This window comes from Cuculus canorus, chromosome 1 (genome assembly GCF_017976375.1).
Source record: "Cuculus canorus isolate bCucCan1 chromosome 1, bCucCan1.pri, whole genome shotgun sequence".
Taxonomy (NCBI): Eukaryota; Metazoa; Chordata; class Aves; order Cuculiformes; family Cuculidae; genus Cuculus; species Cuculus canorus.
Genome location: NC_071401.1, coordinates 21,067,263 through 21,093,321, shown reverse-complemented (window position 1 = coordinate 21,093,321; position 26,059 = coordinate 21,067,263). Strand labels below are relative to the sequence as shown.

Here is a 26,059-nt window from a genome sequence, read left to right as displayed (position 1 = left end):
TTCAGGCCAAGACAGTTCTAATTACCAGACTGTTTGTTTAATGCAGAGAAGGGAGATTCTGAAACTTGCAAGCTCTCAAACACAGGAATCTTCTTTGGCTATGAAATGAAGAGTTCATGTTTATATTCGGTCCACAAGGCTACATTACATTAACCTTGCTTGATTTATCTATCAGAATAGTAACACCAATTGAAGACATCTTGGTCTTCAAAGCCAATGAAGACCATTTACACATTCAGAGGTTTTGCTACAGAAAAAAGGCTTTTCCTGTCAATGTTGTGGTGTTTTCTGCATGTGTGTTCTGCTAAGCTATTTAAATCTTGCACTTGAAGAACAGTTTTCATATCTGATTTGGTTGTGGTTGTTTCAGGTGTTTTGTTTGTGGTTTTTTTTTTTTTTTTTATGAGGGCTGGGGTTTACTTAAATAATTTTTTAAAAATAGTTCTTCCTGTTTGTAAAAACTTATTTTCTCTCTTTTAGTTTTCCTACTTGGCAAAGCTGTTGTTGGTCCATGGAGCTTGGAGTTACCATCGAGTTACCAAGTGCATACTGTATTGCTTCTACAAGAATTTGGTTCTGTATATTATTGAGGTAAGACTAGCTAAATAGATGGGTCTCACTGGCACTTACTCCTCAAGTCATCTCTTATAAAAAGAAAAAGTCATCTGAATGAATCAAACTAAAAGGACTGACATTTTTTTCCATCTTTAACAACTTAATTTTTTGTCTCCTTTCTCAGTTGAAGTAGTCCATTTGAATCTTGTAATGTTAGCCAAAGGGAAGCTGAAGGTTTCAGTACAGCGAATCCCTGGATATGAGATGTCAGGGACAAAGTTCATTCCTTCTGTATAGATGTTTTTGTTGCAAGCTTCTTTGTATTTCTTTTCATGGAAGCATTTCAGTGAGAGCATGTATTTATAAAACTTAAGTTTGGAGCTAAAATTAAATCAGAAGTTCATTTAATAGAATCAGGAAATCTCTATAGGCAAATAATAAACTAGGCTTTAAAGACAGCTATTGCTTCCAAATTCTAAAGACCATAGCTTAGCTGGAACTCAACTTAGTTTGCCTTCTTTTTTTGAAAGAGAGGACGTAATTTTGCTGTAAAGTGCTAGGGAAAATATTAAATTAATCAGGTTATTTTCTTTAATATCTACAACATAACTGTGTTTTGAAAAATTGCCTGAAGATGTTAAATAGTGAAATTGCATTTTAAAGAAGGCTGAGTACTGTTATGAAAACTAATACATTGCATTTCAACTTGCTTAGACAGGAGTATAATTCTCATACTTCAGGGTATAGTCTTGAATTTATGAAGGATCAGGAAGGGATGTTTATTGTGTTCTGTTGCCTAGTTAGAAACACATCAGGAACTTGCACTCAGTGGGTTGGCCACTTCATACTGAAGTGGCCACTCGGTACAGCAGTTTCACCTTTGGTTGTCAGTTTTTATTTGTAATATCTATGTGTATTTATTGGGTTTTCTATTTCTTTCTTCAATTCAGCAGACATGGATGAGGTTAACAGCTAAGAAAATTAGAGCGTTTATAATCAGGCAGCTAGTTATATCAGTAACAGGACATAGTGGGTAAGGAATGTTTTCAGTGAATCATATCATAGTCGATGTGCATAAACGTGACTCTGTCAGGGTCTCGTCTTATATAAGGTGTTAGACTCTTAGAGAACATTCTCTGCTAATTTGCTTCGTTTTTCCTGGGCAGCCATGCAAAGGGTTGAAGACAGGTAAAGGCCTCTGGGACCTTCAGCCTAAGGTAGCTTAATCATCTTATCATAGGGAGGAATTTTATTTGCCAGAGATATCACTATATGGTACATAAAACAAAGCCTGCTCAGATAATGTGAGATCAGATGTTCTTTTTACTGTATTACTCTGCATTCCGTTCTTTCTGCATACTGTACTGAGTCAAGTGAGCTTTTGTCTCCTGATGTCCATAACTAAGGGTTGGAGTTGGTTCCATCTAACACCTGAGTAGTGAAAATGGTAACGAGCTTCAGCCCTGTGCTTCTGTCATCACTCTGTGCTCACACTGTAGAAGCTGGAAGCAAGTTTAAGGCTTAAGGGAGGTGAGGTGACAGAAGAAATCTGGTAGACCTACAGCAATGGGACGAGCTCAGTTTGGTTTTAGTTGACCTGGTGAGTTTGCTTTATTAGTGACCTATGGGAACTTCCCGTCCAAAACCATAAAACTAGCCAAATTACCTGGAAACTGAAGTCACCAAACTTGTTATTCTAGGGATGCAGGGAAGAGAGAGAATTCTATTTTTACCTTTGCACAAACAAAGCTGATTTGTTTTCTATTTCTGCTGAGAGGCTCGGAAGCGCTGATCAGTTTTTGGTATGGAAGCTCCATGAGGACCCTTCAGCTTGAGAGAGAATGGTAGTTGAGGTTCAAGCACCCCTGCAGTGTTGCTTGTGCATATAGTATTTGCCTGATTGTTTCCCAATGCTCTGAACATGTTTAATATTTACTTGTACTTACTCCTTGGATGCATGGTGTATAGAGAATAATCTTTTAGCATGGTAATGAGGCAGGGAATTGAACTTGAACTGCTTTCTAAGTTGATCTTCTAAAGGATTGTACTGAGTAAATATTTATGGAGTTGAATCAAAAAACATACCGGTCAATATGACTGTTAGGATTTTTTTTTTTTTTTTATGAAGCTTTAACACCTGAGGATTAACTGTAGCAAGTCTCATATAAATGAGTTTTGCAGTAGTGAAGCACTGGGGCCCATCATAACTTCTGTTCCCTGATAGTTTCCATATATCAGAGAGAAGGAAGAGAAGCTACTCAGGGTTTGCACGTAGAGCATCTGGACACAACTTGTAGAGGCATACATTAAGATTCAACTAAACAGTGATAAGTGCTTGAGGAGAACATAATTCTGTCTCCTGATCTAGCATCCCAATGTTGGTATATTAAAACCCTAGTACACTTAGACTTTCGTCTTAATACCAACCACTCTTATACCAGGATGATCCAAACTGTGCTATCTACAAACTACTAAATTTCATCAGCTCTCATTCTGTTTCTGGGAAAAGCGGTAATTAAAATGCAGAATTTGGGATTGGGTGGGAAGTGTGCTCAGGTGACTGGCATCATCTGCTTTGATGCTAAGAGATGCTGCTGGGTTAAGGCTGGTGCTTACCTTCCTGCAATGGCTGATTCTTTTTGGAGAGACAAGGGGCCTCAGGAACAGTTTTCAGCTGCTTTGATGATGACTAAAATGTGTGCCTGTATTGGGACAATTTCATGCAGCTAGGGAGCTAATACAGCAGAAATCAAACCTTGTTGTCTATTGATTAACAAGGAAATGGAGATGATGTATTGTCCTTCTCCTTTGACTAGGTCTTTCTAATATTTTTCAAGAGGTGAATTTTACGTTCTCAAAGTGATAAAGCTCAGTGAAGTCTAAGAAGATTTTGCTTTGGCTTAAGAGGTGAAAACTCTGCTCTCCTTTCACTGACCTGAACTCTTTCCCTTTGCATTTCTTTATCTTTGTCCTCCAGCCATTTTCTTTATTTCCCCCCGAGTTTTGAAAATACAAGACTCAAATGAAATACAAATCAAAAGCGGAAAGAGAAGCGTGTCCTAGAAATTCAGTCCTTTCAGTGTAATTCTTTAGGCTGGTTCTTGAGCCATTGAGTATGTTGCCACCAAGGTGCTTCAAGGTGTAAAGTTGGGGTTGCCTTGCTTATGGCCCCACTTAGTGGCAGAGGGGTGCAGAGTCATGCCTGTCCATTCACAGAGCTGTTTGACAGACTAATTTCTGCTACATCCCCACTCTGATGGGCCCTGCTGGGTCTGTCCTAAGAGTGGCAAGCGAATCTGCATACAGCTCTACCAAGATAGGTGATGGGATGAAATGTGAATATAAAGCCCTCTCTTTCTCATTTTTTCCCTGTCCATTTCCTGTGTCTGGCTGCAGTAGCAGCTAAAGCACTAAAGCTGTTGCTAAGGAAAGCCAATTCTGGACCGTCCTGAAACAGAAGGTCAGTGACAGGGCTTTGGCTTTTAAAGATTGGATGGACAGATAGATGGGCATCATTACAAAACACCATCTAATTCAATTATTTATGTAACTGGCTTTAAACTGAGTAGTGAAACAAAAGATCTGTTTCACATCTGTTGAGCAGAAATATTTCACTGGTGATATAAAGTTGTCCTGATGACATCAGAGCTTTGAAATATAGCTGATTTCAAATGCAAAAGAATACAAGAATGTTGCTTTCATGTCATGCTTGCAGAAGCAGAAAATACAGCAAGATCAAAGGTGGTATCAGAGATATCAGGTAAGAGTTCAAGGCTTTTGGGAACGGTTCTGTGGAAACAGTAGCATGGAGGATAGCTTTCAGGCCAACACTGTGCAGGAAAAATGGGCTCAATACTTCGGTGGAGCATGTTGTTTATCTGAAACAGGTTTAATATGAGGTCATCTCGTGTTATATATTACAGAAATGGTGGGTGGGGTAGAGCGTAAAAATAGATGGTCCCTGTGTCAAGGTCTGGCAGTGCAGGGCCATAACAGAAATAAATGGCAAGTGGGAGGGGAACAGTATAGTGTACCTACACTGATGCTTCGTTGTTTTCTCTTCTGCCTTAAGAATCCAGAGATAAGTTGTAAGCCCAGATTGAAAAGCTGTTTCTTTGTGGAGTCTGAGAGGGAGGTCTTATATGTGAATAGTGTTAAACAAATAAGATGAATATACTAAAAACTAAAACACTTGAATCATAGTTTCTCTCTTAGAGATGAATTTTCATGTCTTAAGAGTGCTGAGTAAACACAAAGCCTAGATAAACATGCTTTTAAATAAGCAGTGGGTTTGTGAGTCCAGCAAGGTCTGGCAGTGAGACCTGTGAAGTGCTCCACATAGTCCTTGTGGTCTCCGCTCCAGACAGGCTGATAGGATGTGCTGTGCAAGCACACATGAAATGTTGGTGCATGAGACCTTCCTCCCCTTCCCCCATTTTCATGCTTTACTGTCAACCACAACAGGTATTTCTTAAAATCTGGAAAACAGACATGGGAATTTTAGCCCTCTTATCCAGATGGCAGGCAGAATTGACTGTATCTGATATGATAGTAAAAAATATACAGCTCTAATGCTTCTGTGTGCTTATCCCTGATTTATGTAATCTGACTTATACCTACATCCTGGTGCCTTCTGTTTCCAATTGACTTTGTAACTCTGAGGTTACAGCCAGGCAGCAGAAAACCTTAAGCTGGGGATTTTTGCAATGAGTTGGACTGAAGTGCAATAACTGTTGTCATAAAAAGCAACTTTGTTAAAAGATAAGAGCAGTATTTTCCCACAGTGTTAAATCAAGAATAAGAACATCTGGCTACAGAATTCTCTGACAGGATTAACAGTACAGGCAGCTAGCTGTTTGGTCGTGCTTATGTATTCGATTTATTGAGTTGCTCATTCAGATACTTCAAATGCCAGTAGACGTTTACCAGTCATTACGTCGGAGTGCATGTACTCGGTGTCTTAAGCTTATAACAATGCTGTATCATAACCAAGTGAAGTAGAACGTGTGTGTCATTTCCTTTTGGAAATCTGGCTTTTGAATTCTCACAAATGCATGAATATCCTGAATAAGTAACTTATTCTCTGCGGACAGGTGCTTTCAGATAGGCAAAAGGTAGGATTTGGTGTTCTTGGGATTGGTATCAGGTATAAATTTAGGAAATGTATGTGCCTGAGAGAAACCTATGTGATGCCCATGAAGATGGCATTTACTGTCAGGTGTGCCGCAGGACCTAGCAAAGATATTCACTTCTTGGAAGCAGCAGTGTAGTAGTGTTAGTACTGAAAGGTCTGAGTTGAGCTAATGGAATCCTATCCAGAAAATGAAGGAATCTTTTTTTTTTCCTTTTTTTTTTTTTTTATTGTTCATTTGTTTTTGAAAGATGTAAAAAGAAAGGAATCCAAATGAGTAATGTTAATCAGTTCATGAAGTGCAGAATAGTTATGGAAGTTCTAGTAGAAGAAGTTGCAGACCTGGAAGTCACAGTGATGGACACAGAGGACCCCTTTCCAACCAACCAAAAAAGCTAATTGTAGGCTTTAATTCAAGAAAAGATTCTTTAATAGGAATAGTTACAAAAAACAGATCCTGCAAATAGCCCTCCAAACTTTTTGGGATATCGTAAAACACAGTTGGCCAACCTAATCCACAATTGTCCAGATAGCAATTTGCTTTTGGTTCTTAAACTTACATACTTTTTTTTTTCTTGGCTGGTTTACAGTGCCTAGTTTATATTGCTACCACTGGCAATTTATTCTATTTTTCATCCCCCCTGTTGTCTGGAGAAATTTAGAATTGTATGTGGGCTGGTCTCACCAGCTTTAATCCATAATTGACTTCCTGGTTTTTGGATTTGTAATTGAGTGTGTTAATCCCAAGAGTTTCCAAGGAATCGATCCCAAAGATAAATCCATGCTAATTTTTGCTTTCTTTTTTTAGTGCTATGTACTGCACAGTGAATCATTAGAGAGCAGTCTGTGTTCCCTGAAAACCAAATTGACTCAATTATTAAATGGCTGGTTCTGGATTTTTTCCAACCACGTTCAAAAATGATGGGATGAGTACCAGCACTGTTCTGTCTTTTTATGAACACTGCCTTGAATATACCCTACGACCAACACAGCTTGTAATTTTTTTCCATTCCAGATATTAGAAATCATAAATCAGGTTCCTTAGCATGGTCTCAATCTCTAGGTGAAACACCTACCAAGTTCAATATATGTTGCAATAAACTATTTCAAGAAGAGATCTACTGTGATATTTTATGAGTCAGATAATATGTTCAAAGTGCTTGGATCTGGTTTTTGTGTGTAAATACATAAGGGTTGTATGCCCAGCAGAGTGTTTTGGTTTTTCTGTTTTTAAAGTATATGCTAAATTTTGTGTCAAGAATATTAATTTCTTATTTGGAGGGCTTATAACAAAGCAATAATAATGCTGTTAATCTAAATGGAAGTTGGGAAAACCCAAACCTAGGGTGTTTTCCATCAAAAAATCAGCTTTGAAATTCAAGTTTATGGTTCTGGCTTTCAACCCCGCTTTCTTTCCAAAGCCTAAAAGTTTTCATATAAATATAATTCTCTTTATGGCTTTTGGATAGAGTTGAAAAATGTTGACTACTCTGATTCTATATTGGATAACCAGTTATTTTAACAAAAACAAAGGTGAAGAGCTCCTACTTTCCCATCTACCTATGCCAATCCAGTGTGTATGTCATTATTTGCAGATATAGAGAGGGCCAAATTTCAAACTTGTATCAATGTTAAGGGTTCAAATAAACCTTATCAAGGAATAACTTGTGCTGAGCATATTCATGCTGAATTTAGCAATGTATGTTGTGCTGCACTGAAGAGGGTAATTTTAAGAGAGCTGTTTTAAAAGCCAGCACTGTGAATACATAGAGGTATGTATGGTAATACAGTGCTATATAAATATATCCCGTAGGCCTGAGCTGGTTTTCTTTCCATCTGGCCTGTACTCCTATAAACAGACTTTCTTTAGGAGAGCCATTGCTGATTTACATGGGAATAACCGATAGCAGGGTAAGGTTCTACGCATATCATTATGTATGGGGAAGGGGGGTTGTCTGTTTTGCTTTTTACTAGACAAAAGCCATGAATCATTAGTTTGTTTTACACTTGTACCTCATTCCTCTAAGCAGCTATATTCCAAATGCATTTCTACAACAATTTACTTACTTTTGAGAACAGCAATGCAAATGCATACAAATGAGACTGTGTTTTGTAAAGGAGGCCTTGGTGGTAGACCCTAGCCCCAGTGACTGCTGGAAAATTGGAACAGTGAGTTTAATTCTCTGGTTTGGAAGCTTTGAGGCACTCGTGTTAAAATGGCTCTGTGAGCTTGCATGTTCTGTAGCTTAATGCAACTTTGAAAACTTAATTCTTCCAGGGGAGAAAAAAGCAAAATTACTTGGTTACGTCTATCTGCTGCAATTTAATGTTATCCAGCTGTTTAAAAACACTACTTAGCCTATATGTTTGAAGAGGTTTGTAGATGTGCTGGACCTAGTAAGTGTTGCAGACAAGGTGTGGTATTGATTCACAAGTCATGCTTTTGCATCATTTCAGTCTTTTAACTTTTATTTAAAACCAAAGTGCTCTGAAATTTTAACATGGAGTCCACTTTTGGAACTATGTGGTCACGTGCCTGTGAGCATTCGCAATGAAATCACTGAAGAGTAAGTTGTTTTTTTACTTTCCTGCAGTTCTGTGGAATAAAAAGAGTTTTTCTTCCAAGCCATGTGCTAGGATATTGTTTGCTGTTGTGTGCTTGTGAGCAAGAAGCGTGCTGGGTCTGCGTTGCGCTTGTCTGAACTGAACAGAAGTCTGCCTGGCTGCCAGCAGCTTGCCCAAGAGGAAGGTCAGGCCGTATGGCTTGACCTTTTTTTTAAGCATGAGTAGCTTTATCATAATACTGAAATTTTTTGTTTCAATGTTTCATTTTATCATCTTGAAGCATTTAACTGGTTCTTTATCTCTTTTGTTCTTGCAAAGTCAAACAAAAAATCCTTACCTGAGCTCCTCGCCAATAGCAGTCTTGTTGACTTCCTTCTAGTTGTTAAGAGCATTTCTCTGACATGTTTGGAGACACTACTGGAGTGTATTTCCAATGCCACATTTTCTAGTGTGTCCTGTTGTGCATGCGACTGACGAGTTCATAACTCTTATTGCCTTAATACTGTTTCACAGGCAATCATAAAACGCTTCTTAACTCTGGCTTAGAAATGTTGTGTTGCCAGATTTTTTGAATATATATGTTTTTCTTTCCACTATCTGCATCACGAACCGAGCTAGTCCTGGTTATTCTGTCAATCCTGTTTTTTAGGATCATGATCCAAAGAAGCTAGGGCATAGAACAAATTTAACTGAATACAAATTCCATTTTTTTAATACATGCTGCTAGAAAATAATTTTGCCATTTCACTTGGATGAGCCCTTATGATAAAAATACTTCTGTCAAGTTTTACTAATTAACCACTGGAGATTGTTTTATTTTTGGATTCAAAGTCATCTGTAGCCTAGTTTAAGTAAATAATTTTGAAATAAAATGTATCTTATGTTTCTGAAGGAAAAAATCAAAAATATAGGTTTGGAGTTTTTGTTTGCCAGAGTTCGAGGTCTTGAACAATTTTTAAGCACAGCAGGGTCAGGGGTTAAAATAATAAACAATATCCTCCATGATCACTACAGTTCCCAGTGCAAATCTGGACCAGTATAGCTGTTGCATTCAAACGTGCTTTTACAGCCTCTTCTGCTGTAAAACCATTTCAGTGATTTGACTGTATTTGACCCAAGGGATATCTTCCCTGCAAGGAGCTAGAGCTCTGTGGCTGGGGACAGGAGAAAAGGAATTATCACTCAATGCCCCTGAAATGCTCCCTTCCCTGCCTTGTTAATTGAGTTGGCATTAGGATGTGTTGGTTCTGTTATAGCACACGGAGTGTGTAAGAGCTCAGAGTAACCTGTCCAAAACAGGTTATTTTTTCACTCTGTGTTGAAATGCTCAGCACAATGCAGATAGCTATGACTATTTATAAGCCTTTGTTTATTTATATGCTCTAGAGAGTATGTCCTTGCTCTTTTCAACAACATAATTTAGAACATAAGAAAATGCACTAGAAATAGCAATTCATGCTATCTAATTATAGTATTACTTCTGAGTGATATGGTCTATTTTTCTGAGAAGATGTCAAAAATTAATCAGTTGTGGCTTCCCCCTCCCCCCATAATCTATTGCTCTTTCATAATGTTTCCATTACTTCTCTTCTGTGCTACTTCGAACATGATTCTTTTCTTGCAATTTGAATGTCACTGTTCTGAAGTAAGGGTATCCTGGACCGATGTCGTTTTTGTTATTTATGAACCAGGATTGACAGTTCACTGTCTCTGGGCCTGTGTCAGTCGAGGGAGAAGAGAATCAGGATTGACACTTAAATGCTAAAACCACCATAATTTAACACCTCTTTGTGGGTATACTTGCATGTTGGATATAGACAAAAGAATAGTCAGCAATCATGGGCTTAAGCAAAAACCCCAGAACTATACCCTAAAAGGCACAGGACCCATTCTGTGAAAAGCAAGAGATATGTGGGCTTGATCCATGTTTGCTTCTATTACAACCAGGTTCTGCCCCATGAAGACAAAGGCATGGATAACCACTGATGACTTCATGCTGTCAAAAGAGTGAAGGAGGTCAAACGCTGGTCTGCCAGCTTTTAAATGTGACAAAGTCATTTTGCTTTCTTCTTGCTGGATTACTTTGCGTTCATGCAAAAGCAATTAAGGATTTGGAAACAAAGATGATGGAATATATTAGCCTTAGCTGTATCTAAGTTCTGCAGGGATTCAGTGAAATTATATATATTTTTGTATAAACTATATAAAGTACTGTGTGCATAAGAGATTAAGCTTAATACTGTATATTCTTATGTAAACACAAATAGTACTATATTTATTTATATAAGACCGTGCAGACTGATTTTATTAATGTTAACTGACTAAAATATGTAGGCAGTTCAGTAGCAGTAGTATAAGCCATCAGTAACCAGTAACACCTGAATCTCTCAGCATGATTTGTGATGATAGTTTCTGTCAAGTTCAATTTTTATAGAAAAGTGAGTTTCCCTTTCGGATTTGCTAACAGTGTCTTGACCTTTTCTCCATTTTACTGCCAGAGAGTGGCAGGTGTCAGGAGCAGCTAAGCAATGTGACAGTCAGCTTGTGCTTTATGTCAGCTGACAATCATTAGCATTAAAAATGATGTGGGTTTGTACTACTCTGAAATGCCTATTAGTACATCCTCTTCATGGACAAGATAGGGGTACACTACTGAGTTTAGTATCCCCTGACTGATGACTTTTTTGATTTGTGATTGAGTATGTAAATGCATGAAGTCTTGTAGGTTTCAAGATGTGACTTCTGTAGTGGCATTATTAATCTTTGTTTGCCTGCTGCAGTCTGCTTTGGAGTTGTGTATTCAAGTGATGGTGAAAACAAAACTGGGCTGTACTTTAATCTGATGTAAATGTACACCACCATTAAAAAGGTCAGCCTGGTCTCTGTACGTCCCTAGAAGTGTGTTCTTTTCCCCATTCCTTGCTAAGGCACTAGTGTTTGGACAGCTGCAGGATGAGCTCCTTAAGGTTAGAGTTCAGCCAGATGATGTTTGTGATGCACACGGGAGCTCTTGGACAAGAGGTAGGGCCAGCTCTCTTGATAGCAGTGTAGAATTTTGTGAGACTTCTGTCAGATGTTATTTTAGCAAGCCAATATGGGAGCTTTTGGGTGTGTATCTGCAGAAAAGACAAAAAATTTTGGAGGAAGAGCAGGTGAAGGATGTGAATTGGTGCTCATTGTATACCTACTAATCTCATGGCATAGCTGCTTGGAGACTGATAATCAAATAGCTTTTTGGGCTGTCTGGGTAGCTGTTACTCAAAGACATCCCAAACGTAGAGCTAGGGAAGAGGGAAAGAAGTTGAAAAGTTGAGAAGTAGTAGTTGATCCCAAAGGCACATCTGAACAGAAAACCCTTTCTGTATGTGTGTCATGTGTTGTTCACGTGCACAAGGAAGCTATGATCTCTCAAAAACTGAGAATACGTTGGAGACCATAATTTTAACAGAACCTTTGTACAATTACTGGATTTTATGGTGTGTGATTTGTGGTATATGAGGGGGTGGATCTCTGAGAATATGTATTAGGCCATCTGAGCAGCAAGGAGGAGCTGGCCTGTGCTAAAATACAAGGTATTCCTGCAACAGGGGAGTGATGAAAATCCTGGCAGACTTTGCTTCTCTGGAAGCAGTTATTACTATTTTTCAAGCAGTTCCTAATCTATGATGAGTTGAACTATGAAGATGGGAGCAGTAAACCTAGGAGAAGAAGCAGGGATGTGTTACTCAACACCAAGATAGTGCTTCAAGGGATGCAAAACGTGAGAATTATCATTCTCTTCAAGTTGCTTGATATTGCTGAGAAAGCATTCTAGGGAAGGCATGAGAGAAAAGCTGGAACACTATAAAATGTGAATTAGGATTGGAAATCTATGAGTTTGGCCTCTGACTATATAGGAAGTTACAAGGAAGCCTGTCAGGCTCTCTGTTCTTGGATTTGATAAAGAAAAGAGAGTGTATGCTGGTGGTCAGTGAAGAATCTGTGGGGTCTGTAAAACACACTTGAGGGCCGGGAGGGGAGCATTTGGATGGATAGGCACAAAGCTCTCCCCTTTCCTCCTGAGGAGGAGGTTTGTTGTCTCTTCAGCAATGAAGTCATTGCCTTGTTTGCATTTCAAAAAGGATAACACACAAAATAATGCAACTTTTTAGCATGCTTGTTTTGATACTCAAATACATTGCTGCTACCTATGTTGATTTCTAATACAGGACACTTCTGTGGCTTTCTGCTGCTTGCTGTCAGTAAAGCTACACTCACTGAGAACTACTCACAAGCATAAAGGGTTGTCTGCCCAGAAGCTTGCTTTTTATGTGTATTTAGAAGTTGCCTTTTTTTTTAATCACCAGTCTGACTTCATTCCTTCTAGAACAGGTTGTGGAATCATTAAATGATGGTCTCCTAAGAGCTCTATTCTTCAGAAACTCCACACAATTCCTCTGGTCATTACCTGTCACACTTCATGTAGCCGATTGCCTTGTAACCTGTGTGTTGCTGACTGACTGGGGTTTTTTAGGTGGGTTTTTTTGGTTGTGTTGATAGTCTGTCTTACAAAGTATATTACTGGTGCGTCGGTAGGGAATGATGCTCAGTTCCTACTGAAAAAAAATTCCTACTGCTCCCTTTAACCACACTGGTATTTACTTGGGATTCATCACTAAATTTATTATTCCTTTCTTATGAAGAAGCAAATCTACAGGTTTTTATCGCGGCTCCAAAGCAGCAGTGTGTAATACAAATGCTGAGTACAACAAGCTCCACTTGGGGTTGTGCTCAGGCACTTGGTTAAATTTCTCATTTGCAATGAAAGTTGCTGCTGCATACACTTCAATAATATAAAGTCTAGCAATACTCCCACATCTACTGTCACTTCAAAAATAATGAGGATCAACGAAACTTTAATTATCTGATTTCTCCATTTGGAGGTGTGGTTAGAAGCCATTCTGGTGGGCAGGAAATATCTGCTTTCTTCTGTTTTAACAGAAGTAATTACTATATAATTGTAGTAAAGAGGGAGAAATAGACCTTCACCTGTCTTGCTTCAGTTATTTCCCCTCCCCATCCCCCTTCCTGGCACTGCAAGTAGACTCCTGCAGTGGGTATGAATCCTGTTCCAAAAAGCAATTTTGCAGATGACTGCCTGCCTAATGGTATGGCAAGAATAATATCCTAAAAAAATGGCTTTTGTATTGCATTTAAATAGTGCTTACTTCAATTGCAAATATGAAGTTCTCCTGGACTTGCCTTGTGGAGTTTGGTGCTCGAAATAGTCTTTTGAGGTGTCACTGTAAAAATAAAATTTAAGAAATATTGTCAACTCTTGTCAGCACTTCTGGAGATGCTCTGGATGTTGAGGGTTGGCCACTTCCTCCCCTGGGGCCTGCAGCTGTGTCATCTTTTGGAAGACACAGGTTAATGCCAAGGCAGCACTGTTGCAAGTCTGGGTCCTGTGCTGGGAGCTGCATCACTACACTGGGGATAGTGTAGTGTTCTTAATGTTCTTAATGTTCTTAAACATTCTTTTCCCTTAAATCGCTGCTTAGACAGAAAAAAACAGAGTCTCTTTTTATTCCTCGGCTCTGCCTTACCACCAAGTGTTTCAGCTTTGAAAAACAATATCAGAAGAAAATGTAAATTTTTACATGCTGTAGAAACTATGTGAAAACACATTTGTTTTAGAAAAGCTGGTTTTTGTTGTAATTGTGCTTTGATATGAGTAATGAGAGTGGTGATGTGTCTTCTTACAGTATTTCATGTTTGATTAATTGGGTTGGTTTGTAGCAATAGACAAATGTTCTAACTGACCAGTTAAATTGGTAGAAAACCATCTAGTATAGAAAGAAAAGCATCTTTTTACATTCCAAGTTTTTGTTTGAATATGTTCCCTAAAATCATTAATTATGTTTTTGCCAAACTGTTCTAGGACGTTCTATCCCTGAAAAACTACTTGGGGTAGTATCAGAATTATTCAGGTGCATCTTCTGCATCACTGGACACTGATTGCAGCTAAATCAGAATAGGGGGTTTAAGGCACTTTCTTAGAAATGCTGATATTCTGTAACACTTGCAGGATTTTTTCTTTCCAGTCCATGAAAGGCTAAGTGGAATGTGCGTGTTTGTGTATGCATAACCTGAAGGGGTCTTGCTTTACCATTCATAAAAACGTTTACTGTCTGCTGCAAAGCAGATTGGGTACTTTCATGATAAAAGTTGTCAGTCACAGCTGTTCTTCTCTGTTGGAGAAGAGGATTAGGGCAAAAAAAAGATAAAAAATGTACCAAAAAGAAAACAGACTTCGAGTTTTCTCTTTAGTAATTTAAACAGCTGGAAGTCCAGCACAGTGCCATTTGAGAATTAATAGCTTAATATATTCTATTAACGATCAGTGAGTTTCAGCTGTTTCCTGAAGAGCATTTTCAGTGGACTCACTTGAATGCACACGTCTCTTTGTATCCTTGATGTATTTCTCAAAGAGGAGCTATTTCTATGTTTGTATTACGCTTGCCTAAACCTGTTTCCCAAACTATTTTGAAATCCCCATTGTATACACAGCAGGAGGCTATATGGTTGCGGTTTGTCAGGCTGGGTAATTCCCAGTATCCCTCTTCTTTGATAGAAATCAGTTGCTAATGAAAATCTAACAGGAATAGAGCTGTAAAATAAGTATTGCAATTATTATTTTCAGTATTTGAATTTGTAGTGTCTCTTTCTCAAAATCTGAAGCCAGAATTCTTAACTTGACTTCGATATGAATAAAGTCTTCTGAAAGAATATCTGTAGCATTAGGAGAATGAATCTGATGGTGCCAGGTCAGTTGCCTTTGTGGCGTGAATGTAAAAGTGCACTTGAGGCTGCTGAAAAGAAGGTAAAAAATTAAAGTCTTGCTGTAATTTCCTGTCACTTTAAAAAAGTCAACAACAGCTTGAAGATACTGCAGTTTGTTTTTTCTAGGAAAGTGTGTGTGTGAGAGATGACATCGATTAAATGTTGGGAGGCAAAGTTTTGTTGAAAGACCATCTTGTTGGTATGCACAAGAAAACCTGTCCTCAGAGCCAGTTGTTTTGTGGAATCACTTTTATATTTTCCTTGGACCTGTCCCTAAGAAGACCTACAGTGTCTGCAACTTAGGTTTAGAAGCAAGAATTTACAGCAAGGTTGTTTACATCATATTGTGCCCCAATTTCCACCTCTACCATTCAGATGTCCTTGCATGACTGAAGAGACAGAACGATCACCTGTGAGTCAGTAAGGTTTGCAAAGGTTTGCCTTGCCTTGGTTCATGTTTCAATAAAACAGTTTAAGCTCCTGTCTGTCAGCATCATCGGAGGTCCCTTCTTGCTGCCCAGAGTGGGTCAAGTGAATTGAGCTCCACTGCCAACTGTAGAAAGTATTCAAAAGTGTCATTGGCAAATGTTAACAGCCCAGAATCTACTCCGGAGTAAGCCTTTTATCTAGGCAAAAGGTGGCAGACTAAGGTAACAGTTGGCTAAATACAATCCACTTTCACTATAAGTAGGTCTTCACTTTCAGCTGAGAGCGTCCTCTCATGGGTAATGAATACGCTTTAGAACAAAACGCTAGCTGAAAAAGATACTGGTTAGTGAGCCAATACCTTTTAGCTCCCCTAGTCTAGAGGTTCCATGTGGAATTTATGGCTCCTATGCAAGCTTGGTGGTCTTTGTTGCAGAGTTAGATGCCACCATGTGGGCTTAATCCCCTATATATCCTTTTCCTTCTTTTCCTCCTCTTCTCCCAGCTGGACACACGCTGGCAACAGCAGTTAGCTGTGGCAATAGGCAGCAATCCAATTCTAGACATAGGAGAAAAATTTCAACTTTATAATTTCTTTCTTTCTGAAATTTCTTAACCCTCACAAGCCAGAGCGGAAAAGCTGGCAGTGCTTGGTGTGATCTTGGTGCTACCTCATTCTTCCCAATTTATATAGCAGCAACTATAAACAGTGAACAGTTAACTAACTCCTGTGGCTCTTCTTAGGTGTGTTCATCCTGTGCGACTGTTATATACTTTGTGTATGGAACAGCTTTTGATCCTGCTAGTAGTGTTTACTTGAAATAATTCATGTTTTGTTGGATTTATTCTCTGAGTAAACACTACTAGCAGGATCAACAGCCCTGAAGCTGTCTAGAAGGTAATATCACATTTCATAACAAATCTTGAAACTACCTGTGTGGCTATGTCAGTGCTGTCAGCTTGGTGATTTTAGCCTGATAGTAGGTATGTGCTATATGCAGGGGAGTGAGATGAGGTGTGTGGTGCCAGTATTGCTGGGTCAGTGTTAGGAGAGAACTGAACTTGGCGTGTTTTTTTCCTCTATTGTCTCTGAAGTGCAATACTATAAGCAAATTGTCCACAGAAGTGATACCTTCCTTTTACTGAAGAGGGAACAAATCACTTTCCAAAAGAAAGGCTGTTGAGCTACCCTGTGTAGTGTGGATGACTGGGAACCAAGAACCCAGTTTGGACTTAGACTTTGCACGTTTACCGAAGCAAGTTCACTGTGTACAGAACTGGTGACAGACCTATCTGCATTTTAGAGAAAGCAAAAAAATTACAGACTCTATGACAAACAGCTGCAGGATGCTGCTTGCAACATTGTTCATACTCTGTCCAGACTTGCAATAGCCACCTTAGGAAGGGAGGGCAAGCCGAATCTGGTGTGAAAATGCCATACTTACTGTTTGAGGGAGGATCGGAGTAGTCCCCTAGTTCTCCAAAATTGCTGTGCACTGGTGACATTTTGCCTCGGAGCTGCCTGACTTTCTGCCCTGTTTTCAAATATTTGGCTAAAATCAGTCTCTTTAGCAAAGAATGTAAAAACCTAATGCACCTTGGTATAAGATTATAAACACATTATTCCATAATGTGTTTCAGTGGACAGAAGCATTTAACGGATACTGTTCTTAACTGACACCTGAGGAATGCTTGGAGGATGCCAGATTGTCTCCAGGGTGACACAGGATGTGCTGTCTGTGTATTTTTAGTTAGAATCAGTCTCTCTAGAGCCCAGAGTCATCCTGATGAGACCCTATGGGAAGGCAAACACGTTGCCTCATATGTGATAGTCTCTATCATGTTACTCCTGGTCAGGATCAGGAGGATCTCTAACCTTTACGAGGGTGTTTTCCAGGAGGTCATGGCTTGTGCAATGATTACAAACATAATTTATAGGTGTGGTTTATGCACCAGTAGTGCTGCTGAACATGTGTCCATCTTTCCTATATGAAGAAAAGACATCTTTGTATTGCAGTTGATGTTTCTCTAAAGTTATTCTTCTGGTCTACAGCCAGTCATCCTTTATGCTGCACATTATTTGTATGTTTTCTGATGTAGGTTGTCTTCCCTGAAGTGATCCTGTTTGTGTTGCTTGTTGTTTTTCTCACACCTGTTATAGAGTTGTTAAGGGCTTATGTGGCATCTTGTACCATTTATTTCTATAAAATAGGAGCACCGAAAATGGAAAAATAACAACATTGAGTTCTCCTTTAGTCTTCTGCTGCAATATCACTGCAAAACCAAAAGGTTAGAGTGAAGTCCCAGTTCTTTGACTTCAGGTCCAAATGGACCAAGGCTGAGGGATTTGCAAACTGCCAGCCAACGGGGGCGCAGGGCTCTTCATTAAACAGGCAATCCATAAGCTTGGAAAGGGAAAGATTAGCCCTCTTGCTTAAAGAAAATGAAATAAAATAAGGAAATCTATATATTAAAGTACTTGGAAAGATGACAGTACAGTAAAGTAGTTGGTACAGTTTATCAACATAAACATAGCAAAATGATTTTTTTAAATAGGTTGTAAATTATACATAATATATATGGTTCTCTTTTTCCTTAATCTACAATTTGTGGCATGGTTTTCCAACAGAGATTTGTGTGGTATGTAGTACAACATATATATACTGACATTTTGATTTGAACCTTGGTAACCTATATTAAATTTGATCATATGTGGGTATTAAAATGGTTTACAGTAAGTAGTAATCAATCATAATAAATGACATACGTTGATACCAAGTTGTAACTCCACTCATTGCCAACAGCAGTGTTGATTTGAAGTAAACTGTTGCAGGTCAATTGAGCATATATACACAATTAGCTGAATTAAATTGCTTGGCTGTTTGCTGTTTGATTTCATGGTACCACACAAGCTATGAGTACTTGAGTTTTTGAAAAATGAGGTGTCTGAAACTTTCAGCTATTTATCTGTCAGGCATGGTGATGTGAAGTGTAGAAGACCTTTAGAGAAAAGACCGAGAGGCAAAAACAGCTTTAAATCACTCCAGGGAGAGCTTCAGAGAAACAGAACCCAAAACAGCACTTCCCTATTTTCAAAGCAGTGAATGCAGGCATAGCTGCATGACTCTCATTAAGTTCATCTGAGTCATGCAGCTAAAGCCCCATGCGATGTTTTGAAAATGTAGGAAATGTAGGAAATAAAAATGGTCTTAAACCAGGCATCTGGGCTTCTATCCAGTTTTCTGGTGATAGCTTCTAGTGGATGCCATTAATAAAGCATCATCTATGGGCTAAATTATTCAACTATAGATATCTTTGCATAAGGCTTCTAAGTAAGTTTTATGAAAATAAAACATGAATAATCACACAAAAAAAACCACCACAAACCCCAAACAAAAAAACGAAGCAAGAAATATCACCCTGAAACAACCAACCAACCAACAAAACAAAGCCAAAAAGTTCTGTGCACTCTTAAGCAACTGTTGCTAACCACAAGGCCGTTTTCATTTTAAAGTGAGTTACCCTTTTTTTCCCCCCTCCTACTTTTCAGTTTTCCTTTTTTTACTGATCTGAAGTCTGTGTTCTGCTTCTGCTTTTTCACAGTAGCAAGAAAATACCTTCTCTTCTCTAGTTCTTTTCTCTCAGGTTAAGTTCTGTAAGTGCCAGAATTTGTAAAACAAACCTTTTCAGAGGTGAAAACGCTTTGCTGGTTCCCTGTCTTTTGTATTTTGATGTTTACAGGAAGGCAGTGATATTAGTAATGCTTTAGAAGCTGAATGTTTTTTTAAAAAAATAATCTTGATAGTGAGGAAGATGATTTTATTGCCTACATCTGTAGATAAAAGTATTTATGAATGAAGTTTGGTTTTGCCTTCAAATACCAACAAGTAAGCTGTGTGTAATTAACAAGTTATTCTAAGAATTCCAGAAGCGTGGATGACTTAGTCATCACTACATTGTTGTCTGAAGTATGTTGCCATTTGATTAGAGGTACCAGTTTGACCAGGGTTCTGTTTTGCCTTGATCTGGTATAAGTATGGGAGAAATTACTACAAATGTAATAGTGAAAAGATGAGCTATTTGCTCTGCCTTTGCACAACTTCCTTCTGTGTCTTTTTGGAACATTGGAATCTAATAACTTGCCTGTAATATCTGTAGTTTGGGCAGGCTGATGACAATGCATATAGAGCAAGCTAAAGAAATACCTGTGTGATGGCTATGGGCAAGTAAGAACACTCAGCCATGAGAACTAGCTTGCAATATGTTTTTGTGACATATTTACATGCCGATTTCTTTAAAACTAGCCAAGGTATAAATTTATTTTGCAGCACTGGATTTACTTCAGGACATAGGGTTCGTCTTTGTAAGGTATTGGAGTCGTTGGCTATAATTCTGCATCTAATGCTCTGTTGAGAAGTGTTGTGCTGAATTAGAAATAACCCTGAAAGGTTTTCATATTTCCATACAAAGCAAAACAACTTCTCCATGTTATTCCTCATCTGAGAGACCTTGATGCTGAGCGTAGTTAAAACCCCTAACCACCAATATTCTTTTTCCTTTTCTGCTAATTTTGGGGGGAAACTAACACAGAACTTTTGAGTACAGTGTCTTGTTTTAAATACAATTTAACCTGCAGATTCATATGTAAGAATGAATGTGAGTTTGATTTTACAGTTCAGTAGTATACATACAGGTGTCATACTGTGAACTTGCCATGTGAAAGGAATGCTCTTCATTTGCTGTGCCAAATGCCTTGTTCTTCGTTTATTAAGCACAGGACACTCACAGTTCCCAATGAAAAGTATTCATACAAATCAATTTCTTCAGAGATGCACCTTGTTTTATGAAATATTACCCAACAGTAGCACTGGCAACCCTTCAATTCCTTAAATCTCTGGTTGCTTCTCTACCACCAGGCAGAAGATAAAAGCTTTTATAAAATATAATAACCTCTTTTCTTACGTATGGCTTGTTTCTTGGGGTCTGAGTTTTCTTCCCTTCAAGAAGAAAATACTCAGCAGTCTTCCAACAGGACTTAGTCATGTCTAAGCAAAAGGCACAGTGCAATCATTTTACATGCTAGAACTGACGCTAATATGGCAAACAAGGCAGAGAATGGCTCCCTGGAAATGACTGGAGTTGCAGAGGACCAAACCTTTGCAAGTCAGTCCCTTACAAGGAACATTACAGCCTTCTGCAGCCCAGAAATTAGCTCTATCACACATCCAGAAGTTCTGGAGCTGAGGCTTTTAGTCTGTGTTTGGGTTTTCTCTGCACTGGCAGGGGAAAAAACCCCTTTGAATGGCAAGGTGGCTGATGCAAATAACCATTTGCCATCTTAAAATTATCTGGAGAACACTATGGCAGTAAAAATAGGTTGGATTTCTGTGATTAAGCAAGGTTAAAAGAAGAGCTGGGTGTTAAAAGTGTAAAAGCCTTAGCTGTATTTGATAATGTACCTGAAAAATACCTAGGTTATTAAGAGTAGGAGATCCAGCATGTAAATTCTGGACTTATTTGCCTAGAAGTTTTTGGACGTTTTGGCTGTATGTGGTGGTACGTTCTTTGTTGTTAGAATTGAGTGACTGAGACAGACCCTGGTTTAAAGTGGTTTAAGGTTTCTTCTAATATTCGAGTAGTGCAAGCAAAACAATGAGCTTTTTCCCCCACCTTTCAACCTTCGGTGCTGAAATCCCCAAGCAGTGAAGCGAAGGTTATTTCTGACATCCTCTTTCTACTCATGTAGTTATCCAAACTACAAACAAATGTGCACTTGCCTGCCATCAGGCTTGCCTACACAAGGAAGTTACAGTGGTTTAACTATAATGCGATTGTAAATCTACTTAAATTGGTTCCAAATGTTCTGTGAGCACTCTAAGGCTGATTTAAACTGAAGTGATAGTTTGGGTAGTGTGTTCTGCAGACCCAAAACCTGCATTTTACATTTATTGAGTTGATTGTCGGGCTGCACTATGGAAGACATAGTCTTAAATGGAACATTAAGCCACTGTCTGTTGTGAGGCCCTATTTGGAGCTGAAATGACTCTTTCTGACAAAGTATTCCTGAGTGACTGGAGGTGGAAAGAGCCACATGCAATAAGAGCAGTTGTTTAATTCCAGATGCATCTCTGGTGTCTTTTGAGGGAGCAGTGCCTTATGATGTGTTTTTGGTTCTTCCAGAGAGCCAGCTAGCAGGCTTATAGATGTGGACTGGCTTGTGTCCATATTACTCACTGGCAGCACTTGGAGGAATGATAGGGTGAGTGTCTTTTTTAGCCCTTTGTACTTGGTTTGAGTAGACCAACTGCTGGGCTTGTTTTAGAACTTTGAAGTGCCAGAAAGTATGGAGCCTGTGTTTGTAGCATTAATGAAGTCTCGTGTTGTGTATATAGGGCAAAATAAGAGTATACTTGAGGGTACTAAGCCTGCCAAGATAGCTTAAAGGACTGCATTGGGCGAGAGTGCTAGATTTCAGACTAGCTGTGGGCACAGACAATGAAAGACACCTTGCAGCTTAAATGCTTTTGCCACTGGAGAAATCTTTTGATGACCAGATGAAAAGACTTCACTTGCCCCTTAGGAGCATTGTTTAGAGCAAGTGGTTTGGTCTTTTTTCCCATCCTGGCCTGAAAACATCTGGAGATTATCTAGGGTGCCACTTTGTTTCAAAGACTTTGGTCACCAGCTCTATTCTCTTGGTAGAGCTGGTAAAAATCTCTTGTGAGCAAAGTGTTCAATGTTTTTTATTAATCAATTATCAATCGCTGAGGGAGTTCTGAAAATTTGGGGAGAGGCATTCTATAAACCTTACTCAGTATCCATAATGTTCCTACCCCTTGCTAGTCACATAGGTCCTAAAAGATAGAGCAAGCTCCAACGGCAAAGACTGTCAACTGCAGCAGCAGCTTTCTGCCTCACATAAAGGCTTGGGCTTGCTGGTTTTAGCCTTATGTAAAACTCCTTGCCTAGGGATGTTGTGTTGCAGATGGTTATAGGGGCTTAGGAAACAGGAAAAGCACCAAGTGATAGAGCTGTTGCGGGTTACTACATACGAAAGAGGCAGAAGACTTGGAAAACCCAAGAAGCTGGATATTTGAGGATACTGGGCAAGTACCTGGAAACTGCCTGGTTGATACTCTTCCCTAGGTGCATGCACGCACTGTTAAGGGCAGGCAACTAGATGGGTCAAGCCACAAGCCTGGATGGATATGACTGTCCAGATACTCTTATGCAGAGTTAGCATCTGATGTTCTTCTTTTTGAAAGTTTTCTGAAACAGAGGTGGCTCTTCATAGAGCTGAGCGCTTTCTCCACTAAGGAAGATCTTAGGAGGGCTGCTTTGTGCTTGTAAGGAGAAAGAAAGTGATAATGCATGACTTGAACGGAAGTCTTCCTATACAAATGATTCCTTCTTATTCCTTATGTATCTATGGCTGGTCGCCTTCAATTTACAAGATGTGCTGTGCTGGGCTTTTTTGTTTTCTTTTTTCTAAAAAGGTCTTAGTGTCTCAACTCAGATATTAAATAGGGGCATTTTGTACCAAGTACAACTACTTCTCTAAAGATGTATGCTGTTTCTATTTAGAAATGAAGGGAGAATGCCCTGGGGGAGAGCTGTAACTATGATTTAGTTGGGCAGATTTTCATATACTACATGGTTTCCTTAGAGAAGACTGTCTTTTGGAGCCCTTGTGTTCTGAAAAGCTCACTGCACCAAGAATTCATTAAGAGGTAGTAAATACGTATCTCGTCTGCATTTCATTCAAATGGAAAATATCCATTTATCCCCCTTTTGTGCTCTTTAGGTGCTTTTCACGTTTGAGTCTTGTTTTGAAGTGTAAGTACTGTTGGAGGATGAGAAGAGGCTTGTGCAGCAGCTAGCATCGTGCTGTTCTGCGTAGGTCAAGTGAGTCACTTGAATGCCTTCTGAGCATATTTCCCAGCTTTCCACTCTGCTGTATTAAAAGCTAGCAACACTCATGCCATTTACTAGAGGTGGCTCATGGAAATTCCACTCGATATAAAATGACTTTGTTTCTGAATTAACTTTAAGGTCTGTACAAGTGCCATTTTCATAGTTTTTACGTATTTGATTAATTTTCAGGTAATCTTGTGGTTAGTATTTTCTTTGGTCTACACTGCTTAAAAGATAACTAATGCGTCTTCATTTTCAGAGTTACTACTTAGGGCGTGGTCTAAGGTCAAACCACACTTGTAGACCTTATTCCTTTGAGTGTCACCACCGGTGTCGTCTCAGATTTTCATCAGTGTAACCACTCGTTCTTACTATGTTTTTTGACTTGTAGAAAGCGACAGAAACCGGAGGTTTATCCCTGCCTGCATTGAGGCAATTGGTAGATCATTTCTCATAAGGTGAGGGTGTGAGTTATCTTGCTCTGGTTTACAACTCAATTGCAAGCTGCTGCGAAACTAAGAACTGGTTTATAGCAAAGAAGGTCAGTCTGCCATAGTCCCTCTTTTACTACTCAGCCTTTCAAGGAGTGTCATTCATAAAAGGAAGTAGTCTCTTGCTTGCTTGGTGTAGCATTTGTGAGTGAACAATACTCTGCCAAAGCCACGTAATGAAATCTTGGACTGAATTCAGGAATCACATGCCTGCTTTGCTCCTGCGTAGGAACTTCCATGTTTTTCTCTTCTAAGGTGTTTTTCCTAGCTGCTTTGATTTTTCTTTGTACACAGCTCTATCAGAAGATACAGCAAATGCTTTAAAGGCACACCAAGAATTTCTGTTGCAGGGAAAGCAAGCTAATTGCTTTCGGAAAGAAGTTCAAACATAATTTCATTAGTGAGACGTACATCAATAAGTAATTTCCCAGTGAAATGATTGCACGTGCTTAAAATGTGCTGCATATTTTGGCAAAAGATGTTTAGGATCCAAGTCTTTTAGCTTTTGCCAGCATGTGAAGAAATAAATTTAGACTTATATTACCGCTATTGAATGTGTTTTTCCACATGAGAGGAGTGGCAAGGAGACCAGAGGAGAGATCTTTTGTGAACACATCTTAGAGTCTTTTTAGGGATGGGATATCATGTTTAAAAGCAACTGTGTAAAAAGAAAATGGTAAGTCCTGTCTGTTTTTAGATTGTCCCACTGACCAAGGCAGTGGTTGTATTAATAAATAAAAAAGGAACAAATGCAAGATAAGTACTAGGAAGCTTTTTAGATTGCATCATGTGTCCTGGAAGTTTTGGACTAGAATGTAGTCTCTGCTCTGCCATGCTAATAGAGCTGTGGGTAATGAGAAACACGGGCAGCTCCTGGGATTACTGCTGTGAAGGTTTACTCTTGTCCGTATGGCAAAAGATGAGCTGCAGTTTCTGTAATGGTCTGGCTTTTTGGTTGCTAATTTTGCTATTTTACTTGGGTTCCAAGCTGTCAGTAAAACTTTATACAAACTTCCTGGATAAAAGTAGCTTAATGCGAAGGCTTACAGAGACTGAATTTTATTTCATGGAGAGAGAGGGGGGGAAACAGCTTTCAAGGAGAACCTGGCCATTCGTGTAGCCATAACAGGGAGCCCTTAGGGAACTGTGGTTCCAGACCTAAAATGACCTTGCTACACAACTGCTCCTATTACACTTAATACAGCAGCTCTGCAGAAGGTTTCCTTTATGTGGTGACAAGAAAAGCAAAATCTGTGAACCTGCGTTTGTAAGTGTAACACAAGGGGCTTCTGCAAATAAAAGTAAGAAGAGAAAGGACTGAAGTGAAATATCCTGTGAAATAGGAGCTGAATAGTGACAGTCAGGGTCTCTGTCACAATCAGCTTTATTCAGTCAGTATTATGAATGCATTTGGGCCTTGGAAATCTTAAATAGCTTTGATTACTATAAGACATCGGCTGGCTACATATCCAAGAAATAAGAATGCCCAACTATATTTTAACAACATTAAGTGAATATCGATCTCGTCACTTCTTATCCGAGTGCCCTTCATACTGTACGCAGGTATAAGTGAATGCATCCATGTGTGGATTGACGACAATACTTCATTAAGCTATGTACAGGTTAAATGAAAACCACCGACTTCTCAGTGCTATGGGAAGAAGTCAACTAATAGCAAAAGTATTACCATTTTGTTAATATAGTACAGCATTCTATACAGTCCTTTTTCTAATTAAATTTTGCCTGCTTTCACCCTGATAACCTCTACCCCTAAAGGATTAGTGCTTCTAGATTAAAATAAGTTTTTACTAAGTGTTTTTGTGATGTAGTCCTGGCGCATTTCATCGATGAGGTCTGGGATTGGGATTTTGTTTTCTTCCAGCTAACTGGGTGTGGAAATAGGGTACGATGACTTTAGAGACTGCTTGCTAGTCACTTCAGGGTATGTACATACATGTATGTGGCAGAAGGTGTGTGTTACAGTAAGGCCAGCTCCAGCGTGAGTTTGACCAGTTATATTCCACCACTGTCCCACAGATACAGATTCAAAAAGATAGAGGATCCCAATATGTGGGTATTTAGATATTGTTTTTTGACATTTCCCTTTCCAAGTGCACACACTGTTGGGTGATTTTTTTTTTTTATTCTTTTATTT

General features: G+C 39.0%; 1 protein-coding gene across 1 annotated transcript in view; it reads left to right on the top strand.

Moving 5' to 3' along the window:
• ATP8A2 (ATPase phospholipid transporting 8A2) overlaps positions 1 to 26,059 on the top strand; it is a 326,264-nt gene that overhangs the window by 185,297 nt on the left and 114,908 nt on the right. Inside the window, exon 27 of the mRNA XM_054050686.1 lies at positions 481 to 591. Within this exon, the coding sequence (XP_053906661.1) occupies positions 481 to 591 (111 nt within the window). The remainder of the gene's footprint in view (positions 1 to 480; positions 592 to 26,059) is intronic.